This window comes from Sminthopsis crassicaudata, chromosome 3 (genome assembly GCF_048593235.1).
Source record: "Sminthopsis crassicaudata isolate SCR6 chromosome 3, ASM4859323v1, whole genome shotgun sequence".
NCBI classification, from domain to species: domain Eukaryota; kingdom Metazoa; phylum Chordata; class Mammalia; order Dasyuromorphia; family Dasyuridae; genus Sminthopsis; species Sminthopsis crassicaudata.
This window is the reverse complement of record NC_133619.1, coordinates 632026239-632048730: the sequence shown is the minus strand read 5'-3', so window position 1 is coordinate 632048730 and position 22492 is coordinate 632026239. Positions and strand designations below refer to the sequence as shown.

General features: G+C 40.0%; 1 protein-coding gene across 4 annotated transcripts in view; it reads right to left on the bottom strand.

The window, feature by feature from the left end:
* MMEL1 (membrane metalloendopeptidase like 1) overlaps positions 1-22492 on the bottom strand; it is a 66889-nt gene that overhangs the window by 43714 nt on the left and 683 nt on the right. For 3 of the 4 annotated variants that reach the window (XM_074306492.1, XM_074306490.1, XM_074306491.1), the window contains exons 2-4: positions 16209-16372; positions 3798-3875; positions 1705-1764 (exon numbers count right to left, since the gene is read on the bottom strand). In XM_074306492.1, the coding sequence (XP_074162593.1) occupies positions 1705-1764; positions 3798-3875; positions 16209-16372 (302 nt within the window). The remainder of the gene's footprint in view (positions 1-1704; positions 1765-3797; positions 3876-16208; positions 16373-22492) is intronic. The other variant, XM_074306493.1, reaches the window with a different exon arrangement.

Below are 22492 nucleotides of genomic sequence, written 5' to 3'. Positions count from 1 at the left end.
CAGAGAGAGAGAGAGAGAGAGAGAGAGAGAGAGAGAGAGAGAGAGAGAGAGTCAGAAAGGAAGCACTGATCTAGCTCGGCCTTAGAGCCTCATCATTTTGCTCTCATCAAATGTGTTAAAATGGAAAGAGGCTTTTTTCTAGATTAAGAAAAACCACCAAACTGGGAGTCAAGAGATGGACTACACTGACTTCCACACAACAGCTACTAATCTTAGTGAAGCAATGGAAGTGACTTGTCTAGGAGAGTACATGCAAGGCCTAATGCTTTGTACATTGCAGGCCCAGGATTTGAACCTAAGTTTTTTGGACTACTAGTCTGATGGTTTGTTTTTGTTTTTTTTTCCATTGAACCAGTCAGATGCTAAGCTTTTTCTGCAATCAACCAATCAATCAATAAACACTTATTAATTATTCATTGATTCATTTACTCATTCTTCCCTCTCTTTTCATGCATCCTGTATGATCCAGCTAAAGCCATAATGAATAAAAATGTGCCTACCATGAGGAAGGAGCTCACTAGGGGTACATATAGCTCCTTAGACCATACATGCATTCATACATTCATCCAAGGTAGAAATCACATGTACATATAAAAATATACAAAATCATGTACCTGGCACTCTTACAGGTTTGACTAATCTTGAGGGATAGCACTAGCTGCTGAGAAGATCTCACATAGAAGGTGATACTTGAGCTGAGTTTTTTTTAACATATATTTTAATAGTTTACCAGATATATGCACGGGTAATTTTATAATATTGACAATTGCCAAACCTTTTGTTCTAATTTTTCTCCTCCTCCCCCCCCCCCAATATGGTAGGTTGACCAATACATGTTAAATATGTTAAAGTATAAATTAAATACAATATGTTTATACATGACCAAATAGTTGTTTTGTTGAGCTGAGTTTTAAATGAAACTTGGGTCTCAGACCCTTAACACTTCCTGACTATATGACCTTGGGCAAGTCACTTAACCCCAATTGCCTCAGCAAAAAAAAAAAAAAAAAACTGGAGATTTTTAAGAAGCAGAGATGAAAATCGAAGAACATCCCAGGCATGGGAGATTGTTTTATCAAAAGCATGATTAGTAATATGAAGTGCTGTATATATACAGATCATCCAAAGGACAATTTGGCTAGATCATAAGGGGAGTAATATATAACAAGATGGGAAAATTAGCTTGGGACCAAATGCCAATTGCATGAGTTTCCATTTGATCCTAGGAGCATGCTTTTAGAATATGTCAATGACATGTTCAGAATTATATTTCAGTAGTGATGTGGAAGATGAATTGAAGAGGGCAGAAATTTGAGAAAGGGGACCAGTCCATAAGTTAATGCAGTGGTTCAGGTTAGAGATGATGAAGCAAGAGTGGACTAGTTTGGAGAGGTCAAATTATAGGAGTTTGTGGGGGAGCCAAGGCTGCCAGTCACCTAGCCCAGGAACTTTGTCAGCTTAGTAGCCAATCACCCTCCTTTCAAGCTCTGATTTTATCCTTAACTGAGATGGATGGTAATACATCCCTATATTGAAGTCTCTTCTAAGTGTATGGGCCAGTGGAAGATGGATTCATTGGAGGAGTGGAGATCTACTCACCAATGATATTCACAGTGATCTCTTCTATATGGTTGATTTTGCAGACCCGAGTCAGGCTTAGTTTTAATCCCTTTTTGGGGGAGACAGAGGGTGATATTTACTTACCTGCTATCACACAGCCAGGATGGACACAGATTTCTCCAAAACTCGTAGCAATCGTGGGGTCTGTAAGAGGTAAATAGGAAAAAAATAAACATATGGAAACAGGATAATTCTCCTGGAAAGGACAAAGCTGTTACCAAAGGGCAGCCTGAGGGGAAGGAGGATAAGCAGGGGATCATAGATGTCAAATTTAAAAGAGGGTTCTGAAAGCATCTAGTCCCACATCCTCCTTTTACAGATGAGGAAATAGAGTCTCAGAGATGAAAAGTGACTTGTCCAGATGATGTCAGAGTTGGGATTTGAACCCAGGTCTTCAGAACTATTAATTCACTCTCTCAAGGGCCCCTACATTTTGCTTTGCTGATGGTACCAGGCTACCAGGGGTATTGATAATGGCAACATAAATGTCAGTCTGATTCACTAAAAGCCAGGAAAGACTCCATAGAGAGGCAGATAGTCCTGCCCAGAAAACAATGTCAATTGATTTTTCTTTGGAAAGATTTAAGAGGATAAACAGAAGTCAATTAGAACAGTCTGGACTTACTAGACTTCAGCAGAGTTTGTCCTCACACTTCCCCTCCTTGACTTTATCCCACTTGTTTGAAGCCCTGGGGTCTCCTCTGGAATTTTGCCTTTGCTTCGGCTGTGCTCTACTCTTTGGAGATTTCTCTTCCCTCTCTTTTCACACATCCTGTGATTATGGCTAAAGCCATAATAAATGTGCCTATAACTGAGGAAGGAGCTCACTAGTGCTACATATAATTCCTGAGGCCAGAGGGCCAGGAAGATACCTTTTAGCTGCTTCTTAACTCTACTTGCTAACAAGGCATTAATCTCAGTTGTTTCTATGCTTTGAGGATCAATAGTACTATTACTGTCCCCTTTAAATTTCAACAACATAGGTCAAAGTCCCCTTTGCCTTGCCTTAGTTTTTGTTTTCATTTATTTTTCTCCCATGGAGCTTTCCCATTAGATCTTCATTGGTTTCTCTGTGCTCTAAAGTCTTAAGAGTTTTTATAGTCTAATATAGACATTGTCATTCAGGATAAAGACCAGCAGCTGTGTCACTTTCACCTGCTGCCTTTTTAGTTTTGTGTCCAAGTTGAGCATTTACATGACAACTAAAGGGCACTACAGGGCTAGTAAAAATCTCACTTGAACTCTTGAAAATCTTGCTAAATGGAGCTCTTGGAACAATTTCAAAGGTGCTCAGATCTGGATTAAAATGGCTTCATTTAATAAAATGCAAGGAGTAGATGAAGCTGGTGACAAAGTACTTTCCCACTCTAGTCATATCTCTTAGTTGCCAGACACATCAATTTGGGAGCAAGACTGGAAAAGGGCCAGGTGGCATTGGGGGAGTTGGCAGTCTAGACACTTCTCACCAATATCTCAAATCTATGTATCCCCTAAATTACCCTATCAAAGCCATTCCTTCTCAAAGAAGATGGACTCCATCCAAAATGACCTCATCCTTTTTTGAACTCCCAGAACACTCATTGTTTGTACTCCTTCATCTGCCATTTAATACAGGTAGTTTTGTATTGTTGTGGGAATGAATGCTTTGCCTCACTCAAGTAGATTAGAAAAAATGACCTATCACTTAATCTTCTCTTCTCTTTTCTACAGGGAAGTACCATAGTTTATATTTAGTAGATGGTCAATACATATTTTTTGATATTGATCACATTTTTGAGCTATTTCTTATATCTTATCTCCCCAATCACTCCCTAAGCTCCTGATGGATCTCTTCTATCCTTCCTATCCGTCCAACAGGCTTAGCTCAAGCTTAAGCACAAGAGAAGTGTTCAGTCTTAGAAGATGGATTTGACTTTTCTCTAATGCTGTTATGGAAAGGATATCATTTGGCCTTTTTTATTTTTTGGGGGGGGTTATATTTAAAATCTTCCTCCTGAGTCAATTTGCAACCAGGGGCATTATGGGAATTGTAAATTCTGATAACATTAATGGTGATTAATAAAAGTTAAAGCCCATAGCAATGATGTGTACAAAGATATCCTTTGATTGGTAAATGTAGCTGCTTCCCAGGTAAGCTCCCTTAGATCTATGCTTATAACAGGCAAGAAAAGGGCTACCTTGGAAATCTCTTCTTACAAAAGTCTTCTCTTCTCTTGGGATATAGAACGAAATGGGAAATAGCAGCAGTGGCTTCCCTAGGGAAAAACAGAAGACTTAGCTAATCTCAAGATTTAAAGAATTTAGATCCCTCTATTCCTTGGACAGTTTCCTCTGGGAACACCCCACCTCCTGGTCAGTTTTCACAGGTATCCTCTAAATTCAGGGCTGGTGAGCTACCCTATTGAAACATAGACTTGTAGAATAGCCAGCAGCCAGTATCACTATACCAAAGAATACATTTCGGGGAATAAGGTGTAAGAAGATTTATTGTCTCATGGTGTTCAGTTCTCTGTAGCATCGGAGAACCCCAAATCTTAATTAGTTGTATTACATGATGGGGATACAAAGAAAGGTTAAAGACGGTCCCTGTTTTCCCTGAATTGGATCTGTGAAATGTGGTGGCTGAACAAGATCACTCATAACCTCCAGTCTACATAGAATGAAAAACTTTGAAAATATAGAGACCTATATGTCAAAATCATGTGGAAACAAGAAGATATAAATTTTATTCCTATCATCCTGTCTGCTATTAGAATTACCTTGACTATATGCCCATTGAACCTGAAGAAAATAAGTTTACACTTCAGTGATTTTATTCAATTATTTTACTCACATGTGCAAAACCATAGAACATAAAACATAAAGAAATAATTGCACGATATTGATTTGTTTGCTCCTGGACTGTTTCTACTTGAACTTCATCAAAAAAATAAGTGATAATAATGGCAACAACACCATAAAAACAAGTTTTGAAGTTTGCAAAGTGCTTTATTGCCTGATTTCCCTAGGAGACAGGGGACTGTATTGGTTTTCCGATTTTATAAAAGCAGAAATTATAATTTAGGGAACAAAGTTATTGTCTGATGGTCACAGAGCCAAGCCTGAAGCCCACATTTTCTGGTCCTAAATCCCCTACTTTTTTCATTCAACTATAAAGCCTTATACCTGGAGATAGTACAATTAGAGTAGGAAAAAATACACCTTGTTTTGGAGTCAAAAAATCTGGATTTTAATATCAGCTTTGAATTTACTCCCTGTGTGATCTTGTGCAAGTATCTTTCCCTTATTGGTTCTTAATTTTCCAGAACACCACAATTTTAGAATTGGAAAGACTGTCCATTTGACTGTTCACCCTGCTTCTGGAAAACTGATCAAGCAGTGTCTTCTTGAAAACTTCCAATGAAGGCCAAAATAACAACACTGAATTGGTTTGCCCTATGCCATACTGTAACATAAAGGTGGAAGGGATCTTAGAGGCCCTCTAATCCAACTATCTCCCATCATAAATCTTTTCTCCAATATCCCACTAAGTGTGATATATTCAAGCCTTGGCTTGAACCCATGTCCAATCTTTGACATAATTAAAAACACACCTACAGAGGATTTCAGAAAAACCTGGAGAGACATACATGAACTGATGCTGAATGAAATGAGCAGGACCAGGAGATCATTATATACTTCAACAACACTATATGACAATCAATTCTGATGGATGTGGCCATCTCCAACAATGAGATGAACCAAATCAGTTCCATTTGTTCAATAATAGAACCACTTACACCCAGTGAAAGAACTCTGGGAAATGAGTGTGAACCACTACATAGCATTTCTAATCTCTCTATTTCTGTCTGCTTGCATTTTTGATTTCCTTCGCAGGCTAATTTTACATTATTTCAAAGTGCAATTCTTCTTGTGCAGCAAAATAACTGTGTGGATATGCATACGTATATTGTATTTAACATATACTTTGATATATTTAACATGTATGGGTCTACCTGCCACTTAGGGGAAGGGGTGGGGGGAAGGAGGGGAAAAGTTGGAACAGAAGGTTTTGCAAGGGTCAGTGCTGGAAAATTATCCATGCATATATCTTATAAATAAAAAAAAAACCTACAAAGATGAAACGACCCCAGTTATCTCCTCTACCAACCACAAATTAATAGCAGTGTTTTATTGAAAGTGATTCTGGCTGAGACTGAAGTTAACAGAAAATGCAATCTGCCCATAATTGGGCCTCTTCTTCTGGAGGAAGGGATGGTATATAGACATCCTTAGAGGGACTGAGGATTCCATAAATGTCACCCCTGAATATCCAGGGATTCTTTTAACTAGTGTGTTGATCCTTGTCTAGTTTATTCCTTATTGATGGATTCAAAGGAGGAAGAGAAAGTATCTTTTTTTTTACCTGATATTAGGAATCTATAAAGGATTCTACATTCTTCTGTTTTCCTGGACACAAAATTTTGCTACTTCTACCACTCTGAGCCCCTAAGAATTATCCTGCCATGCTAGGTGGGGGTGGTTTCCTTACAATGGCTTCCTATACATTTTCATCTCTTAGGACTAAAAACTACTTTGAGATCTGGGGGTGGCCGTGAAGTGGTTTAGGATATGTTGCCTTGTAAACTTTTGGTCTCATATTTATATGATTTGTGGAGTTTAGGCCTGAAGTTATATAATGCCTTCCCTGACTGCCTTCCAGTTACTTCTTTCCTGCCACTCTCTCCTCCCATTCCAAAACATTACTTTTAGTTTTTCTTGGATATTTTTTCATAAACTTATATAAGGGAGCAATCCTTGACAATTCACTTGTCTGGGACATAAGATAACATATGTTGTCTCTCCTGATAGAATTGAACTATCTTTAGAGCTGGGAATGTTTACTCTTTTCTTTTCATTCTCCCCTCCTATTCTGAAACATTACTTTTAGTTTTTCTTGGATTTTTTTTTTCATAAACTTGTATAAGGGAACAATCCTTAACAATTCACTTGTCTGGGACATAAGACAACATATGTTGTCTCCCTGATAGAATTGAACTATCTTTAGAGCTGGGAATGTTTACCCCTTTCCTTTCATTCTCCCTTCCCATTCCGAAACATTACTTTTAGTTTTTCTTGGATATTTTTTTCATAAACTTGTATAAGGGAACAATCCTTAACAATTCACTTGTCTGGGACATAAGACAACATATGTTGTCTCTCCTGATAGAATTGAATTATCTTTAAGACTGGGAACATTTACTCCTTTCTTTTCATTCTCCCCTCCCATTCCAAAACATTACTTTTAGTTTTTCTTGGATATTTTTTTTCATACACTTGTATAACGGAACAATCCTTGACAATTCACTTGTCTGGAACATAAGCCTGAATATGTTGTTTCCCTGATAGAATGGAATTATCTTTAGGGCTGGCAATGCTGTTTCTTTTGTGTCTCTATATCCTTAGTGATTGACACAGTATCTGGTCTATCACATAGGTGTTTGATTAATAGATAATAGCTGGCATTTATGGAGTGCTTCAGATTTGTAAAGCATAATTATATGTTATTTCATCCATGAATCTCAAGCACAAATGATTAGAAATGTATCATTGCAAGACAGGTATATGATAAGTGATTTTAAAATGTCATACCAAGTCTTAGGATGAAAATTGTTACTCATTGGTGAATCAAGGAAGGGTCCCTGGTGGATGCGCTATTTCAGTTGGTTTTTAAAGGATGGCTTGAAAGCCAAAAGTGAAACGGTAGAGGTAGGGAGGCCCTTCCAGAACTAGGGAAAGGTCTGAGAAAAGATTGGAGAGCATGACATCCCATCTAAAGGTTCAAGAATAGTTCTATTTGGCTTCATTGTGAATAAGAGTGATATTAGATATCAAATACTGCAACTTATCCGATTGCCTATCTCCAGCTGTACGTAACCAAAAGAGCACAAGAATAGTATACCAGTGGAAAAAAAGTTCCTAGGTTCTCAAACAGGGTATTCATGCTACCCGGCTAAGGCAGCTAGGTTATGTAGTAGATAGAGCATCTTGCCTGAAATCAAAAATATCTGAATTCTAATCCCATTTCAGACACTTTCTAATTCTGGGATCCTGGTCAATACTCTTTACCTCTGCCTGCCTCAGTTTTCCCCATCTATAAAATGGGGATAATAGCAACACCTATCTCACAGAGTTGTTGTAAAGATCAAATGAGATATTAGTTCATAGCACAGAGCTAGCACAAAGTAGGTGCTTAATAAATGCTAATTGCCTTCCCAGCTACCATCACCCCTGTTCTCTCTGAAACACTTTGTGGAAAGCTCTATGTAAGTAAGATTATTGGATCATGACTACCTAGGACCAGAAAAAGTCTTAGAGTCTATTGGTCCAATGGACCAATGAAGAAACTTGAGGTCTTAGAGAGACAAAGTACCTTGTCCACATAATAAGTTAGTGACAGAGCTAAGAATTGTACTCAGATTTCATGATTCTAAGTTTAGCGATCTTTCTACAGCATCACCCTAAAAGAAAACTTTTAGAAATCAAATATTACCTGAAATACATGTGACTGTTATTTAACTGGACATGCCCTTTGACCCAGAAACACCACCATTTAGGTTCTAGTTCCTAACTGGAAGATAACCTCGAAGGACCATTCCAACTCAAGATCTAGGGGCATATGATTCTCTTGCCATCCCCTCATATGTCTTTCTTTCCATTCCCCAGAGTGGAATGGGTTGCTTTGAGGTAGTGGATTTCCCTCTGGTGGAGGTCTTCAAGCACAAGCTGAAATTCAGATCACTTGCTAGAGATATGGCAGGTAATGAATTCACATTCAGGATGGCCTGACTGACCTCTAAGATCTTTCAGAAGGCTAAGTTCTGATGTTCTTCAAGAAGGGATGGCTCGGATCCATTAGCTGATAGTTGAAGGCTCCCTGTCTTAGCTCACAGGCATTCATTTTTCACCATGATTTCCCTGGTCTGAACATTTTTGCTGGCCTGCCTCTGCTCTTGGTTTTCATGACAGTTCCCAGGAGACAGCAGCCTAATCTCAGCCAGTTCAGCTGTTCTCAGGCTTTGGGGAATTGTGATGGCCAATTACTAAAAAAATCCAGAGGGGTGAGCTCTCTGGATTGATGTTACTTGGATCTCTGCACAATCCCTAGACCCTTAAACAATTTTCTCTGACCCCAAATCATCTTTACACATATCTTTAAAGCCCAGGAGGCTGGAAATTTCTACAAATAGGATGCAGAAGTTCACTAACCAATAAAAAAAATTAAAGAATATCTTTCCCTGGTAGAGAAATCACAAGGATTATTTGTATTTATTGTACACAATTTAGCTTCATCGGTTCACGTGTATGGGTATACATACATGCACATACATGTGCATATATGTTTAAGTGTACACATACACATTCATGTGACATCTCTTATTTTACCCTAAAGAATGTAAGCTCCCAAAGAACAGGATCTATTTCACTTTTTTTTCCATCTCCTCAGCATCCAACATAATGGATAGTAAGGCCTGAATAAAAGCTTCTTAAGATCCTTATTAAGGCACTAAATAAGGGGCAGAACTGCTCTTGATATTATAATTACTATATAATTGTTGTGTTCACTGAAGGAATGGAAACTCCTAGAGGACAGGAGCTGTTTCATGTGTGGTGTTACCCTCCCTGTGCTTAGCAAAGAACCAGGGATATAATAGGTGTTTAATAAATGTTGGCTTATCTAGTAATAAATTAATACCTCTCACCCCTTTTCTCCACTATCAACACAAACAACTTAATGCAGCATCTGATGCTCTCTAATCTGGATTACTGCAAGAACTACTAACTGGATTCTGTTCCTGGCTTCTCTCCCCTTTCTAATTCATCTTCCACATAGCTGCCAAATGGATACGCTTAAAATTCAAGTTTGAGTATATCATTCCATTGCTCAAGAAACTTCAGTAACTCCCTATTGTCTTTAGAATAAAAACCAACTCCTTTAACTTGGTTTCTTTCTCACTTACCAGGATAATTACACATTACTCCCATTCAAGCACATTATGTTCCTACCAAACTACTCTACTTGCTATTTTCTGTATAAAATATTCCACCTACTACCTCCAAGTCTTTGCAAAGTCTGTGTCCCCTGCCAGAAATTCTCTCCTTTTTCACTTCTCACTCTTGGAATTCCAACTTGGAACCCTTCACTCTTGCAACTCAAAGCTCAGTTCCAAGATCACCTATTATGAAAAGCCTTTCCTGATCTCCCTGGCTTGAAGGCTAGTTCTTTATCCAACCATGTTATTAGGAGAGACTTTTATTCATCTTCAGATTGTGGGAATATTTGAATACAGAACTGTAAAATTCCAGAAGTAGAAGGAACCACTTAGGCCATCTAGAAAACCTCTACATAGAAAGGAATCATTTCAACAATATTTCAAGCAAGTTGTTTGGCCAGCAGGCAAGGGATCTTGGGAATTCTATTCCTAACATCCCTACTGCTTCTTTGGGTTGGTGCTCTATAGACAATGAAAGGGAAAGGATTAAACTGAGAAGGTCTTGCTGACTAGATGGCAAGTCCTTTACCACTAGCTTGGCAATACCAACAGCAGTGATGGCACTGTGTCCCAGGAAGCTTATGCTTGCCACATGACTTATTCCAAGACCCGACCAAAAGCACAACATGCCAAAAGAATTCCCAGCCTTAGCATCTGAATTGTTTCCCTTAAATATCCTATTTCCCCTTTTGCTGGTTGGCTCAGGAGCTACGTCTCTGGCCGCTAAGTATTTAAAGAAGTAAAATGTCCCACCATTTGCAGACTTCAGTTGTTAAAAAAAATGTCTTAATGGGCTGAGAGGAAGCCCATTTGGGCCGTCTATCCCCAAGGGTCTGCTGATAACTGAAACTTAGTGCTAAAAAGAAGCCTGAATATGTTGTCTCCCCTGATAGAATTGAACTATATCTTAAGATCTGGGAATATTCAGGAAAAACCTTTTCAAATATGGCCTCATACATTTAATAACTGTGTGATCCCTCTTTGCCTCAGTTTCTCACCTATAAAATGAGGACACAGAGAAGAAAATGGCATACCTCCTGATTTTTGCCAAGAATATTTCATGGATTTGTTCATGGGGTCATGAAATTAGACAAGACTCCTTTCCTTTAATTCTCAATCAGAGAATGTCTAGATTATGTCCTATCTGAACAAAAAGTTATTCCTCAATATCAACAACAAAGGGAGAAGGAGTTTGCTATCTGTCATTCTGCTGTTTTGCTTGGATAGTACCTTCCCAATATGAAAATATGTTTGAAAGAATGTTAAATCTGTATCGGATTGCTTGCTGTCTTAGAAAGGCCGAGGAGGGGAGAAAAGGAGAAAAATTTGGAACACAAAGTTTTGCAAAGGTGAATGTTGAAAATTATCTTTGCATGTATTTGGAAAAATAAAATATATTGAAAAAGATATTACCTTCCTAGAAAGACACATGCTTCTATCAATCCAGGGGCAGGGGGCAATTCATGCCCAACTTAGAAGAAAAAGCAAGAAGTCTCTTTTGGGAACACAGAAGCCCCATTAAAAGTTATTGACAGAAAAAGATACTTATATATGTCCTCTCCCTGATAACTCTGAAATGAAGACATTTTAATTTTCCTTCATTTAAGCCACAGTTGGGCAAAGTCAGAAACAAACCCAACTGCCATATACTTCCTGAGATGTGAGGGAAACTGAGGCAGGCTTTGGATTGGTTAGTGAATTTAAAGAATGCAAACTCTTTGCCATTCTTGTTTCCCTTTTGTGTCTGTAGCTCTAGTACTTAGAATGGTACTTGAACTTGGGACAAGGATTACATCTGAACTTGTGATTTCACTAGCACAGAAAACTCCCAGTTGAGAAAACTTCTCTATGAAAGCCGCTAGAACATTGAAGGGTTAAGCCATTAGCCCAGAGACAAAGTCAGGATGTGGCAAAGGCAGGAGATTAAATCAAGAAACCAGGCAGGTTTTCCATCCACCATGCCATGCTATCTCTTGTCTCATCCATAGTAAGTGCTTAATACATAAATGCTTACTGAATTAAATTGCCTATTAAATTAAATGCTTGCTGCAGGGAAGGATTAAAGATTCAGAGCTGGAAGACACCTTTAAGTTCATTTAATTTAATGTCCCATTTTTACAAGATGGGAGATGGAGGGAGATAGTTTAAGGTCACATCACTAGGAAATAGTGGATCCGGGATTCCAGGATCCTGGATTCTGATCTAGACATTCTGATTCCAACATTTGCACCCATTCCACTGTATCATTAAGGACAGAATCAGAACTCCTCTGTTGAGTTACTAAGGATACACCTGGCTCTAACTCTTAGCACATTGCCTGACACATTTGTTATTCAGTCTTGTCTAACTTCATGACCCCATGAACAAATCCATGAAATATTCTTGGCAAAAATACAGGAGTGGTATGCCATTTTCTTCTCTGTGTCCCCATTTTATAGGTGAGAAACTGAGGCAAAGAGGGATCACATAGGTATTAAGTGTCTGAGGCCGTATTTGAAAAGGTTCTTCTGAAATTGGGACTGGTGCTCTACTCACTGTACTACCTTGGTGTCCCATTACAAGCACATAGTAGAGACTTTAGAAATGCTTCTTGATAGATTCTTTTAGAACAATTTGCTGTATGAACTTTTCTCATACACTCTGTGGAATGGACTCTAGGTTAGGGAAGTATTTGGTTGGATGGTTTCCGTGTTCATTCTAGCTGTCAAGTTCTATGATCTTCATGATTGCCATTTACTAGTTGCTATAAATACAAAGACAAAATGAAAAAATAGCTTTTGCTCTCAAGGAGCTTACACTCTATTGGGGACAAGTGAACAGAAATGATGTAAACACTTCTAGGCTTCTCATAGAGGGCAGAACTATCTTCATTAAGTCTCTTTTACACAACAGTCCTTTCCCTTCTTGAAGATACTCATCATGTGCCCTCTGATCCCTTCAATCCAAAGACTGAAGGCCCCATCCTTCAATGTCTAGATGAGGAAACTAAGGCTCAGAAATTTGTCCAATGTCCCACAAATAGCAAGTGTCAGAGTTTGAAGTCTGCTCCTCTGATAAGAAATCCAATATTCTTTCATAACTATACCAAAATAAAAACAAAATATATCAGCTGTTCAGAATGCCCCTCGTGGAGTGCATAACTCAAACAAGATATGAAATCAAGATCACAGTGTCATAGATTTGTAACAATAAGGGACCTTACAGGCCACGTAGACCAACTTACTCATTTTACAAATGAGGAAACTAAGACATGATGCATTGTCACCCTGTTAGCCTCAAAAGTTAGATTTGAACCTGTCTTCTAACTCCCATCAAAATATTAGGAGACACCCTGTTTTCCAGAGCTAAGGTCCAACGAGAAAATTGTGCCTTGAACTTGGCATAACAACAATCCTTTGTGCTCACTCTCTGGATGATTTCAACCTCTGACACAATTATTCTATTGTTTTGACTAGCACCAGGTGTTTTCCAAGCTCAGACTAGCACTGGACAAGTTTGGAAAAGTACCCATCATCCCATCGTGAAGTCCTACTAAGGATCAAACTTATCTAATTGTCCCTCATTGTCAGAACTATGGCTCACTGCATAGCCACTAGTATAAGCATTGAGGTTTAGTCACACTAGAATGATCCTTCCACTAGGTCCCAGACACATGTATCTATTCCCTCCTTGCTTACAAGCCATTTCCCTCACTTTAAAATTAGACTTCTGTTTGATTCCTGCCTCTCCTGTCTGCAGACTGCTTTGTTTGGCTCCAGCCAGCCACAAGTTAGAAGCTGTTTCAGTCCGGTTGACACTGCAGAGCTGAACCATTAATAACACGTTCATCAGAGAGATTGATACCGGGTACTTTGTGAGGGCTGGATGAGAAGCTATTAAACAGAGATAGGAAGACAACAGGCTCCCTCAACACAAAAGCTCCTAGTTTGGTTTTTCCCTCTTCCCAGCCCTACCAAAACAAGGCTTTATTTTTCCACTACAATAAATCGTTTTTAATGTACCTGTCTTCAAAGCTGAAATCTCACCTTAGCTGTAAGACATTGCATTGACATCTCCCATGGTAACAGACATAGAGATAAGAAATGTTCTGGGTGTCTGCTCAGGGTTGTTATGAATATCAAATGCTCAGACATTCGATCCTGGGCCCTTGTAGTAATTTAGGGGTTCTGCTGTTCAGATGGAAAATGGGGGTGGTTAAGAATCTGCAGCTGGGAGATTTGTGGCAAAGGGCTGAAGAGTGAGAGACAGAAGAAACCTCAGCCGTGGAATCCAACTACATTTTACAGACTAGGAAACTGAGGGCTTGCCTTGTTCTGAAGCAGAATTTGAACTCATATTCTCGTGACTCCAAGTGCAGTCTTCTACCCACTCCTCCATTCTGCCTCCAAAGCAGCAGTGCTTTCCCCTTCCCAGTCCCCCACCCACCCATTTTTAAAGATGAAAGGCAAAGAAGCAACTTGACAGGGTGACTTGAACACCAGATTTGGAGTCAGAAAGACTTGAGTTTAAATTCTGCCTCTAAAATTTACTCAAAGAGGAAAGCAATGGCTAGGAAGATAAATTAGGAAACTTGAATTCGAATCTTGCCCAGAGCCTTCCTAATTGTGTACCCCAGATTAAATTATTTAATAATAATTTTGTTGTTCAGTTGTTTCTGTCCTGTCCAAGGCTTTGTGACCCCACAGTTGAGGTTTTCTTGGCAAAAAATATTGGACTGGTTTACCATTTCCTTTTCCAACTTATTTTATAGGTGAGGAAACCGAGGCAGAGAGCAATCAAGTGACTTGCCCAAGGTCATATAGCTTGTAAAAGACAAGATTTTAATTTAGAAGAGATGAATCTTCCTGATTTCAGGCTCAGTAGGCTATCCGTTCGTTGCACTAGCTGCCTGCCTCTTTAATAATAACACTAATCATCACTGTTAAAAACCAATATAGCACTTTCAATTTAGCAAAACACTTTACAAATATCACCTCATTTAATTCTCACAATAATCCTGGAGGCAGGTGGAGGCAGAAACTGAGGCACAGAGAAGTAACTTGCTCAGTCACATAGCTAAAAAGTGTTTGAGATGGAGTTTGAACTCAGACCTTCCTAACTCCAAATTAAGTCATTTTACTTCTTCATGCCTCAGTTCCCTCATCTAGCAGATGGAGATAATAATAACAATCACCTAGTGGGATTATTGTGAGAATCAAGTACATGTAAAGTGCTTTGCACGCTAAACACAAGCTCTAATTAAAACTCACTTGCTTGAGGTCACACAGTTCATGAGAGGCAGAAGCCATTTTCATATTACTAATAGCTTATTATAAACTTTTTAAGGTTTGCAAAGCACTTCATGTGGTCCATCTGATCTGATCAGCGCAGAAACCCTGTGAAATAGGTGATATTCATACCTCTATTTTATGGAAAAGAAGGCTGAGTTTCAGATAGGGTAATCACACAGCTAGTTGAATATCTGGTGTGGGATTTTAACCCAGTATTTACTTACTCATCTATCTATCTATCTATCTATCTATCTATCTATCTATCTATCTATCTTTCTATCTATTTTTAGGTTTATCTATTTATTTATTTATTTATTCATTTGTTTGTTTGTTTGTTTGTTTGTTGTTTTTGTTTCAGATCCAGAGCTCTTTGCATTGGAATGGCTCTGTATCAGTAAATGAAGCCTGGGAAAGCTAACAGAACATGCTGAGGGGAAAAACTGAGGGAAAATCTATGCCAAGCAAAAGGAGCTAGAAGTGGACACTAGTCTTGATTTATAATCTTTTAAGAAATCAGGTTTATGATTCACAGGTCCTGTGGCTCAACAAATTCAAAAGCATTTAAATAGCTGGAAAACTGGAGCCAGGAACCCAGGAATAAAATCTCCAAGAAATCCTCTTGAGAAAAGACGTCTTTGTTTTTCAGAAGGATCATTTTCTTGGAATTGTTGTGACAAAGCATAAAGCGGGTGAGTTTCAGAGACTTTTCAGAAAAGTATCTGAATGGCTGTATTTGCTAGCTGTCCTTCATTGAGCCTCACTTGGCTATCCTCTATCCCCATCCCAATTAAGATCTCTGCTCTTCCCCCCACCCCATCACCATTCTGTGTGCTTGTTTCCCAGAATCTTCTGAACCAGCCCCAATCCAACCCGGTAGCTCAGCTGCTTTGGGCTACATTCCTTATCCTACCTCTGAAGGATGACAGGGATGACAGAAGGAAACCTTTTTAGCTCTCTCCATAGTTGGCAGAACTGGGATTTCAACCGAGTCCACTCCGGTGCAGCTGATGATACCTCCCAAACCCCAGTTTCTCAGTGCTGATCCTCTACCCCCTCCATGCCCTGGAGTATTTATGAAGCAATGGGACTCATGCAAAAGCACCCTGACAAACAAAGCACCCCAGTCCAGCTCTGCGCGTAATTCTTCAGAGGAAGTTAACAGGGCAGATTTTCCATTGAGAAGCTGGTCTTTCTAAGGGGCCATGGAGAGACAACTTCTCAGAAGGGCTGGAGCTGGGGGAAGGGGGAGACGAACACAAGGGCAAAGTTCAACTTCCTCACTTACCCTTGACTTCCATGTAGAGGATCACCAAGGTGACCAAGGAGCAAGTCATGAGAAGCAGCAGCACGGAGAGACCCAGCTCCAGGACACTCCAGGTCTTCTTTCTAGATCTGGTTGAATTCTCCACAATACCCATTTGGCTCTCAGATTTCCCCATGATGGAAACTCTAAGTAAGAAAGGGGGGCGTTAAAATTGGACAAATTAAGAAAAGAGACAAATAACTATTCAAAAAAAAAAAAAAAACCCAGTGAGAAAGGGAGGCAGAGAGTGTAGACTACAAGACAGCAGGCAGTCAGAAAACTCAAATCCCAAATGCTGAGAATGGAGGGGAGGGGCAGTGCCCACGATGACGTTAAAAAATAGTCCAAATCAGCCCCATATCACAGAATCATAGATCTACAGTGAGAAGGGGCCGTAGAGACCTCGAGTTTAATCCCTTCGTTTTACAAAAGAGGAAACTGAGCTCTCCCCTCCTTCAGTGCTTATAGATAAAGCAAGAAAGCTCATTTTATAGAGGAAATCCAGAACCAGAGCAAGTAAGTTTCTTGCCTAGGATGGTACATCCAGGTAGGAAGCAGCAGCTCCAGGATAAGTGTGGGGTAGATTTCCCAAGCTCCTTTTCCTTACCCAGAGCCTGCAGCCCAGCTGCACTACTAGATTGTCAGCTTATGAAAACTAACCTAGCAGAGAGGCAGCCTTGAGCGGTGGAGCCTTCTGGGAGATGGGGATCCCAGGCTTATGCCCATCCTCAAAAGCCTTCTCTGTCGGTGCCCTGGGTCCCTCGGTGTCCTGAGTCCCTGGGTGCCCTGGGTCCCTCGGTGCCCCGGGTCTCTCGGTGCCCTGGGTCCCTCGGTGTCCTGAGTTCAGTGCCCCGGGTCCCTCGGTGCTAGTCCAGTTCCAAGGTGGCAGACGGAGCAAGGTCCGTTTCCTCTGGTGTCCCTGGGCTTTCCGGGGAGGCGTGGGAGGTTCACAGCACTCAGCCACAACTTTTCCCTCCTTGTGCGGCTGCTGCCTTCTGGCTGAGCGTGGTGGCTCGGTAGGTGCCCGGCGGCACCCTTGGAAGGGAGGCGGTGCAGGGGGAGAGCTGCTGCTGGGGGAGGGCGGGATCCGGGGGTTCCTGGCTGGGAACCCGGACGGCTGCGGCCACTCCACTGTCTGACAGTCTAGCTCCCAAGTTCGCAGCCAGGAGCCTCCCGGGGGGTGCCCAGACACAGCGCGAGGTCCGGGGGTGGGGGCCTGGGGGAGTTGGGGCAGAGCGGGGCAAGGGGAATACTCAGAGCGAGCAGCGCAGCGGGGAAAGACGAGTCCCGAGTCTGTCCTCGTTCGGACTGGCGCGAGCGGGGGCACCGCGCGGAGGCGGCGGCGGGAGCACTGGGGGAGGGAGCAGGGCTCCGCAGTGTGTTGGGGACACGGGCGCTAGGCTGGGGCGGGCTCGGGAGCCGGCTAAGAGGCTGAGCTGCAAGCAGAAAGGGCCCCCGCCTGAGCGGGAACGAGTCGGGGTGAAGATCCGGAGGGGGTGTGCGTGTGGGGGGCGGCGACTTTTCCTACACTGTCCCCAGCAGTGCCCGGCCTCGGAAAAGTCTGCAGTGGAAAGTGGACTCGGTTGAAATCCCAGTTCTGCCAACTAATTAGACGTGTGACTTTGGTCAAGTCACTCAACTGCGCTGGGTCTCATTTCCTCATCTGTAAAATGAGTGAGTTGGAGCAGGTGCCTTCAAACGGCCCTTTAACTAAATCCATAATGCTCTAGACGAGAAAGTCAACTCCTGGGAACCAGGCTGTCTGCATGTCCCATGTACCCAGCAGAGCTAGGCCTAGGGAAGGGACCTGCTATTGTATTAGTGGAGGGCAGCAGCCCTCAAAGCAAGATCTGGGGGTTCCTGGGCTCTCCAAGACCCTTTCATGGGTTTTCATGAAGTCGAAACTATTTTATAATTATAGTAAGAAATTCGGACTTTTACTACCACAGGTAAGTCACTTAACCATATTTGCATCAGTTTCCTCATCTGTAAAATTATCTGGAGAAGGAAATGAAAGACCACTCCTGGAAAATCCCAAAATGGGATCAGAAAGAGTTGGATACAATTGAATAACAAAAACAAATAAATAAAAAATAGATTCGTACAATACATACTGATACATGTACAATACACACTTCTAATACAATACAGGAACCCCCGGAACCAGCCTGCCCACATCAACCAAAAACTCGTGGGGGTCGGGGGTCCTCAGTGATTTTTAAATTGTAAAGGGATCCTGAGACTAAAAAACTTCAGAATCAGTAATGTAAAAGGGGTGTCTCCCCACCCCCCAAAGCAGATTGACACCTTTTCTGTAATTTATAATTTTAGAGCAACAAGAGATTAAGTGAAGAATAAAATGTGTCAGAGATGAGACTTGGACCCTTCTCTTCCTGGCTCATTGGACAGAGGAGAAAATTGAGGCACAGAGAGGGGAAGAGATTTATTTAGCAGTTAAATGGAATTTAGATCCAGGTCTTCTGACTCAAAGGTCTGAGTATTCTCCAATCTGAATCATTAAAATCTGACTTAGTGTTGATTTCCAAATATATAGATACACATATCTGCAACTGGTAAGTCTTCAGAGAACTGGCCAAGGTCCTGACTGTGATGTGGTGATGACCACACAAAGTGATGACCATGTTCACACACAGTTGGGATACATAGTAGCAAGACTCGAGTCTAGATTTTTTTGATTTTATGATAAGCTTTCTGAGCCATGCTGTCTCAGTTTTCATATCTGTAAAATCAAGCTAAGAATACTTAAGTGCCAGTCTGATAAGTTGTTTTGAGACCCAAATGAGATCATGTAAATGTCAGTTGGTGGTTTTTTTTTTTGTTTGTTTGTTTGTTTGTTATTGTAGTTGTTTGTTTTTGTCATTCAGTTGTATCCAACTCTTTATGACCCCATTTTGGGGTTTTCCTGGAGTGGGCTGTCATTTCCTTCTCCAGATAATTTTACAGATGAGGAAACTGATGCAAATTTGGTTAAGTGATTTGCCTAGGGTCACACAGCTAGTAAATATCTGAGATGAATTTAAGTTCATAAAAGCAAATCTTTCTGATTCCAAACCCAGCGCTTGGAATTCACTGCTCCCCTAGCTGCTCCAACTTGATCATATCTCTAAATCCATGCATCTATGTATAGTTCTATTATCTATTCATCTTTCTTTTTCACACATCTATTTGTCTGCCTATGCTCCTCCTCTTCCTCTATCCTAATCATCCTCATCTTTCTACCTCACAATCTGTATGTTTAGACATGTCTGTCTATAGATCTGTCTTTCTATCTCTATTTCCCTTTATCTCTCCATCCATCGCCATTTTATCTATCTATCTTTTATTGAGATGTATGATTTCACATGGGGACCATCTTTTCCTATTCACTCTCCTCTCTTCCTCTTTCCTCTCTGAATTGTCATGGCCATTCTCCCTTGTTATCCATTTACCTGACCATTCCTCAGTATCTCTGGCTAAAGCATCTATATTTTCACCCCTATCTAAAAGTGTTCCCCAAGGCTCTGTTTTGGTCTCTCTCCTTTTCTCTCCATGTTCTTTCATTTGGTGATGTCACCAGCTCTCATGGGTTTGGTAATCATCTTTATACAGATGACATCCTCCTAGTCTCTCTCTGGGCTCCAGTCCCACATCACCAACTGCTTATTGGACATTTTAATTGGATATCCTATAGGCATTTAAAACTCAACATGCCCAAAATAGAACTCATTATCTTCCTCCCACATAGTCTTCTCTTTTGAACTCTCCTATTTCTATTGAAAGAATCACCATTTTCCAGTCACCCACATTTACAATTTCTGCTTCTCACGCACCTCATAGATCCAAGCAGTTGCCAAATCTTGTCCATTCTTTTGTCACATCTTTTGCATCTCTGCCTTTCTCTTCACTCAAAGTCACCAACATAATTTAGGACCTCACCATCTCTCACTGGTTTCCTGCAATAGCCTCTTGATTAGTCTGTCTGTTTCTAGTTTCTCTCCTCTTCAATCTATCCTCCACAGAACTGATTTTCCTAAGAGTAGGCCTGGTCAGGTCACTCCCCTGTTTAATAAACACCAATATGTCTCCGTCTTACCCTGGAATAAAAATCTTGTTTGGCATGTAAAACCTAAAACTTTGTACTTCTAACCTATTTTTCCAGATATGGGTCAGTCAGCTAGTCAATGAGTATTTATTAGGCACTTACTATGTGCCAGGCGCTGCACTAAGTGCAAGGAGTTTCAACAAAAAACATTTTCTGCCCTCAAGGAGCTCACAGTCTAATGGGGGAGCAACATACAAACAACTATATACAAATAAAACCCGATTCACCTTTAAGCACTCTTTGGCCTGGTCAAAGTGACCTCCATGCCGCAGGCTCCCACATGACCCTGACTACCTCAATGCAGGAGGTAGACATCTCCACTGCTTGGAATCCCTCATTTTCTTCAAGATTCTGTTCAAGTATCACCTTGAAATTTTCTGCTTTTAGTCATTATAATTTCTTTGTAAAGTTCCTGCAATTACCTTTGCATTTATGTCGGTTGTATATCTATCTATCTATCTATCTCTATCTATCTATCTATCTATCTATCTATCTATCTATCTATCTATCTCTATCTATCTCTATCTATCTATCTATCTATCTATGTATCTATCTATCTATCTATCTATCTATCTATCTATCTATCTATCTATATCTATCTCTATCTATCTATCTATCTCTATCTATCTATCTATAGATATAGATATATAGACCTATATCTATAGATAGATAGATAGAGATAGATAGATAGAGATAGATAGATATAGATATAGATATACATCCAGACATATGTAAATATTTATACATATTTACATACATACATATATATGTATGTATAAATAAAATAAATAAAAATTTGATACCCTTTATATCTCTATAATATATTGTATTCAGTTGTATCCAATATATTGTAGAGATATAAAGGGTATCAAAATTTTAAATTAAGAATTTAAAACTGCATTAAGATTTTTGGGGCACTGTTTATATATTTGATATATTCTATCAAATAGAATGCAAACGTCATAAATGAATGAATGAAAAGACACATATGTAGTAACTATTATGTGCCAAATGCCATTCTAGAGATTAAGGCAGCAAACTCAAAAGTGAAACAGTTTCTGGCTTCAAAGAGATTATGTTGAAAAATTAGGAGATAGCACAAACAGGGAAATGGTGGCTAGAAAAGGAAGTTTTGGTGCAGAGAGTTACTGCTTTAAGTGGGGGGCACAGGGAAATTAATTATCATAAGCAATGAAAATATTAATTTGATGACTATTCACAAAAGAGAAAACACTAGAAGGCAAATGTATACAGCAGCAGGGCAGATGATGGCAAGATTCCACGTCAGCCATGGTTCCTTGGTAGAGGGTAAGTCAAGATATGAAATAAGACCTAGGGCTGTTTACTTGTACACTTTATTTTTCAATGGCTTGCAGTCTATTAAGTTGATACATCTATAAGTCATTCCAAAATATTTGCTGTATCTCCCATTGAAAAGTAATTGTATATGGGTATATATAGGTGTATGCATTATGCACAAGAGGTAGTGGTGATCTAAGTAGTTAGAGAGCTAACCACAGACCCTTGTTCAAGGTGGGTTTCTGACATACGCTGGCTGCGTGACCCTAGACAAGTCAATTGATCTCTCAGTGTATCCAGGCATCTTTGTAAAAGGTTATATAAGTTACAGAGAAGGTATCAGTTTTCATTTATAGTTTTTCATCATGAGCTTCCTTCACTGAAAAAAATCATTCTCTGTCCCTCTCCACTCCCAACATAGAGTGGCTATTTAGTAATTTTAAATTTAATATATGCATATATTTAGATTTGTATGTATATATGCATATATACACACATAGGTATATGTACACATATGTGTATATATGTACACGTGTATACACACAAACACATAAATATAGGCAGATATACACATATCTATGCTTATACATATTTGCAATACATTTCCTTTGCAATGCATCTTTATTTTGGGAATGCAACTTGTATGTAGGAGATGTTCTTTGAGCATTATTACAGTAGATCATTAGCCCTTTGAAGGCAGGGTGTGGAAGATTCTCAGTGGCTCAATATACAGAGCAACTTCTTACCAAGTTATTGAACTGCCCAATGGTGGAATGGTGTGTAAGTTGAGGGCCACGTAGGGCTCATTCAAATCTTTCTCCTCACCTACTCAAGGGATTTGTTACCTCTAGCCTTAATTATTAGA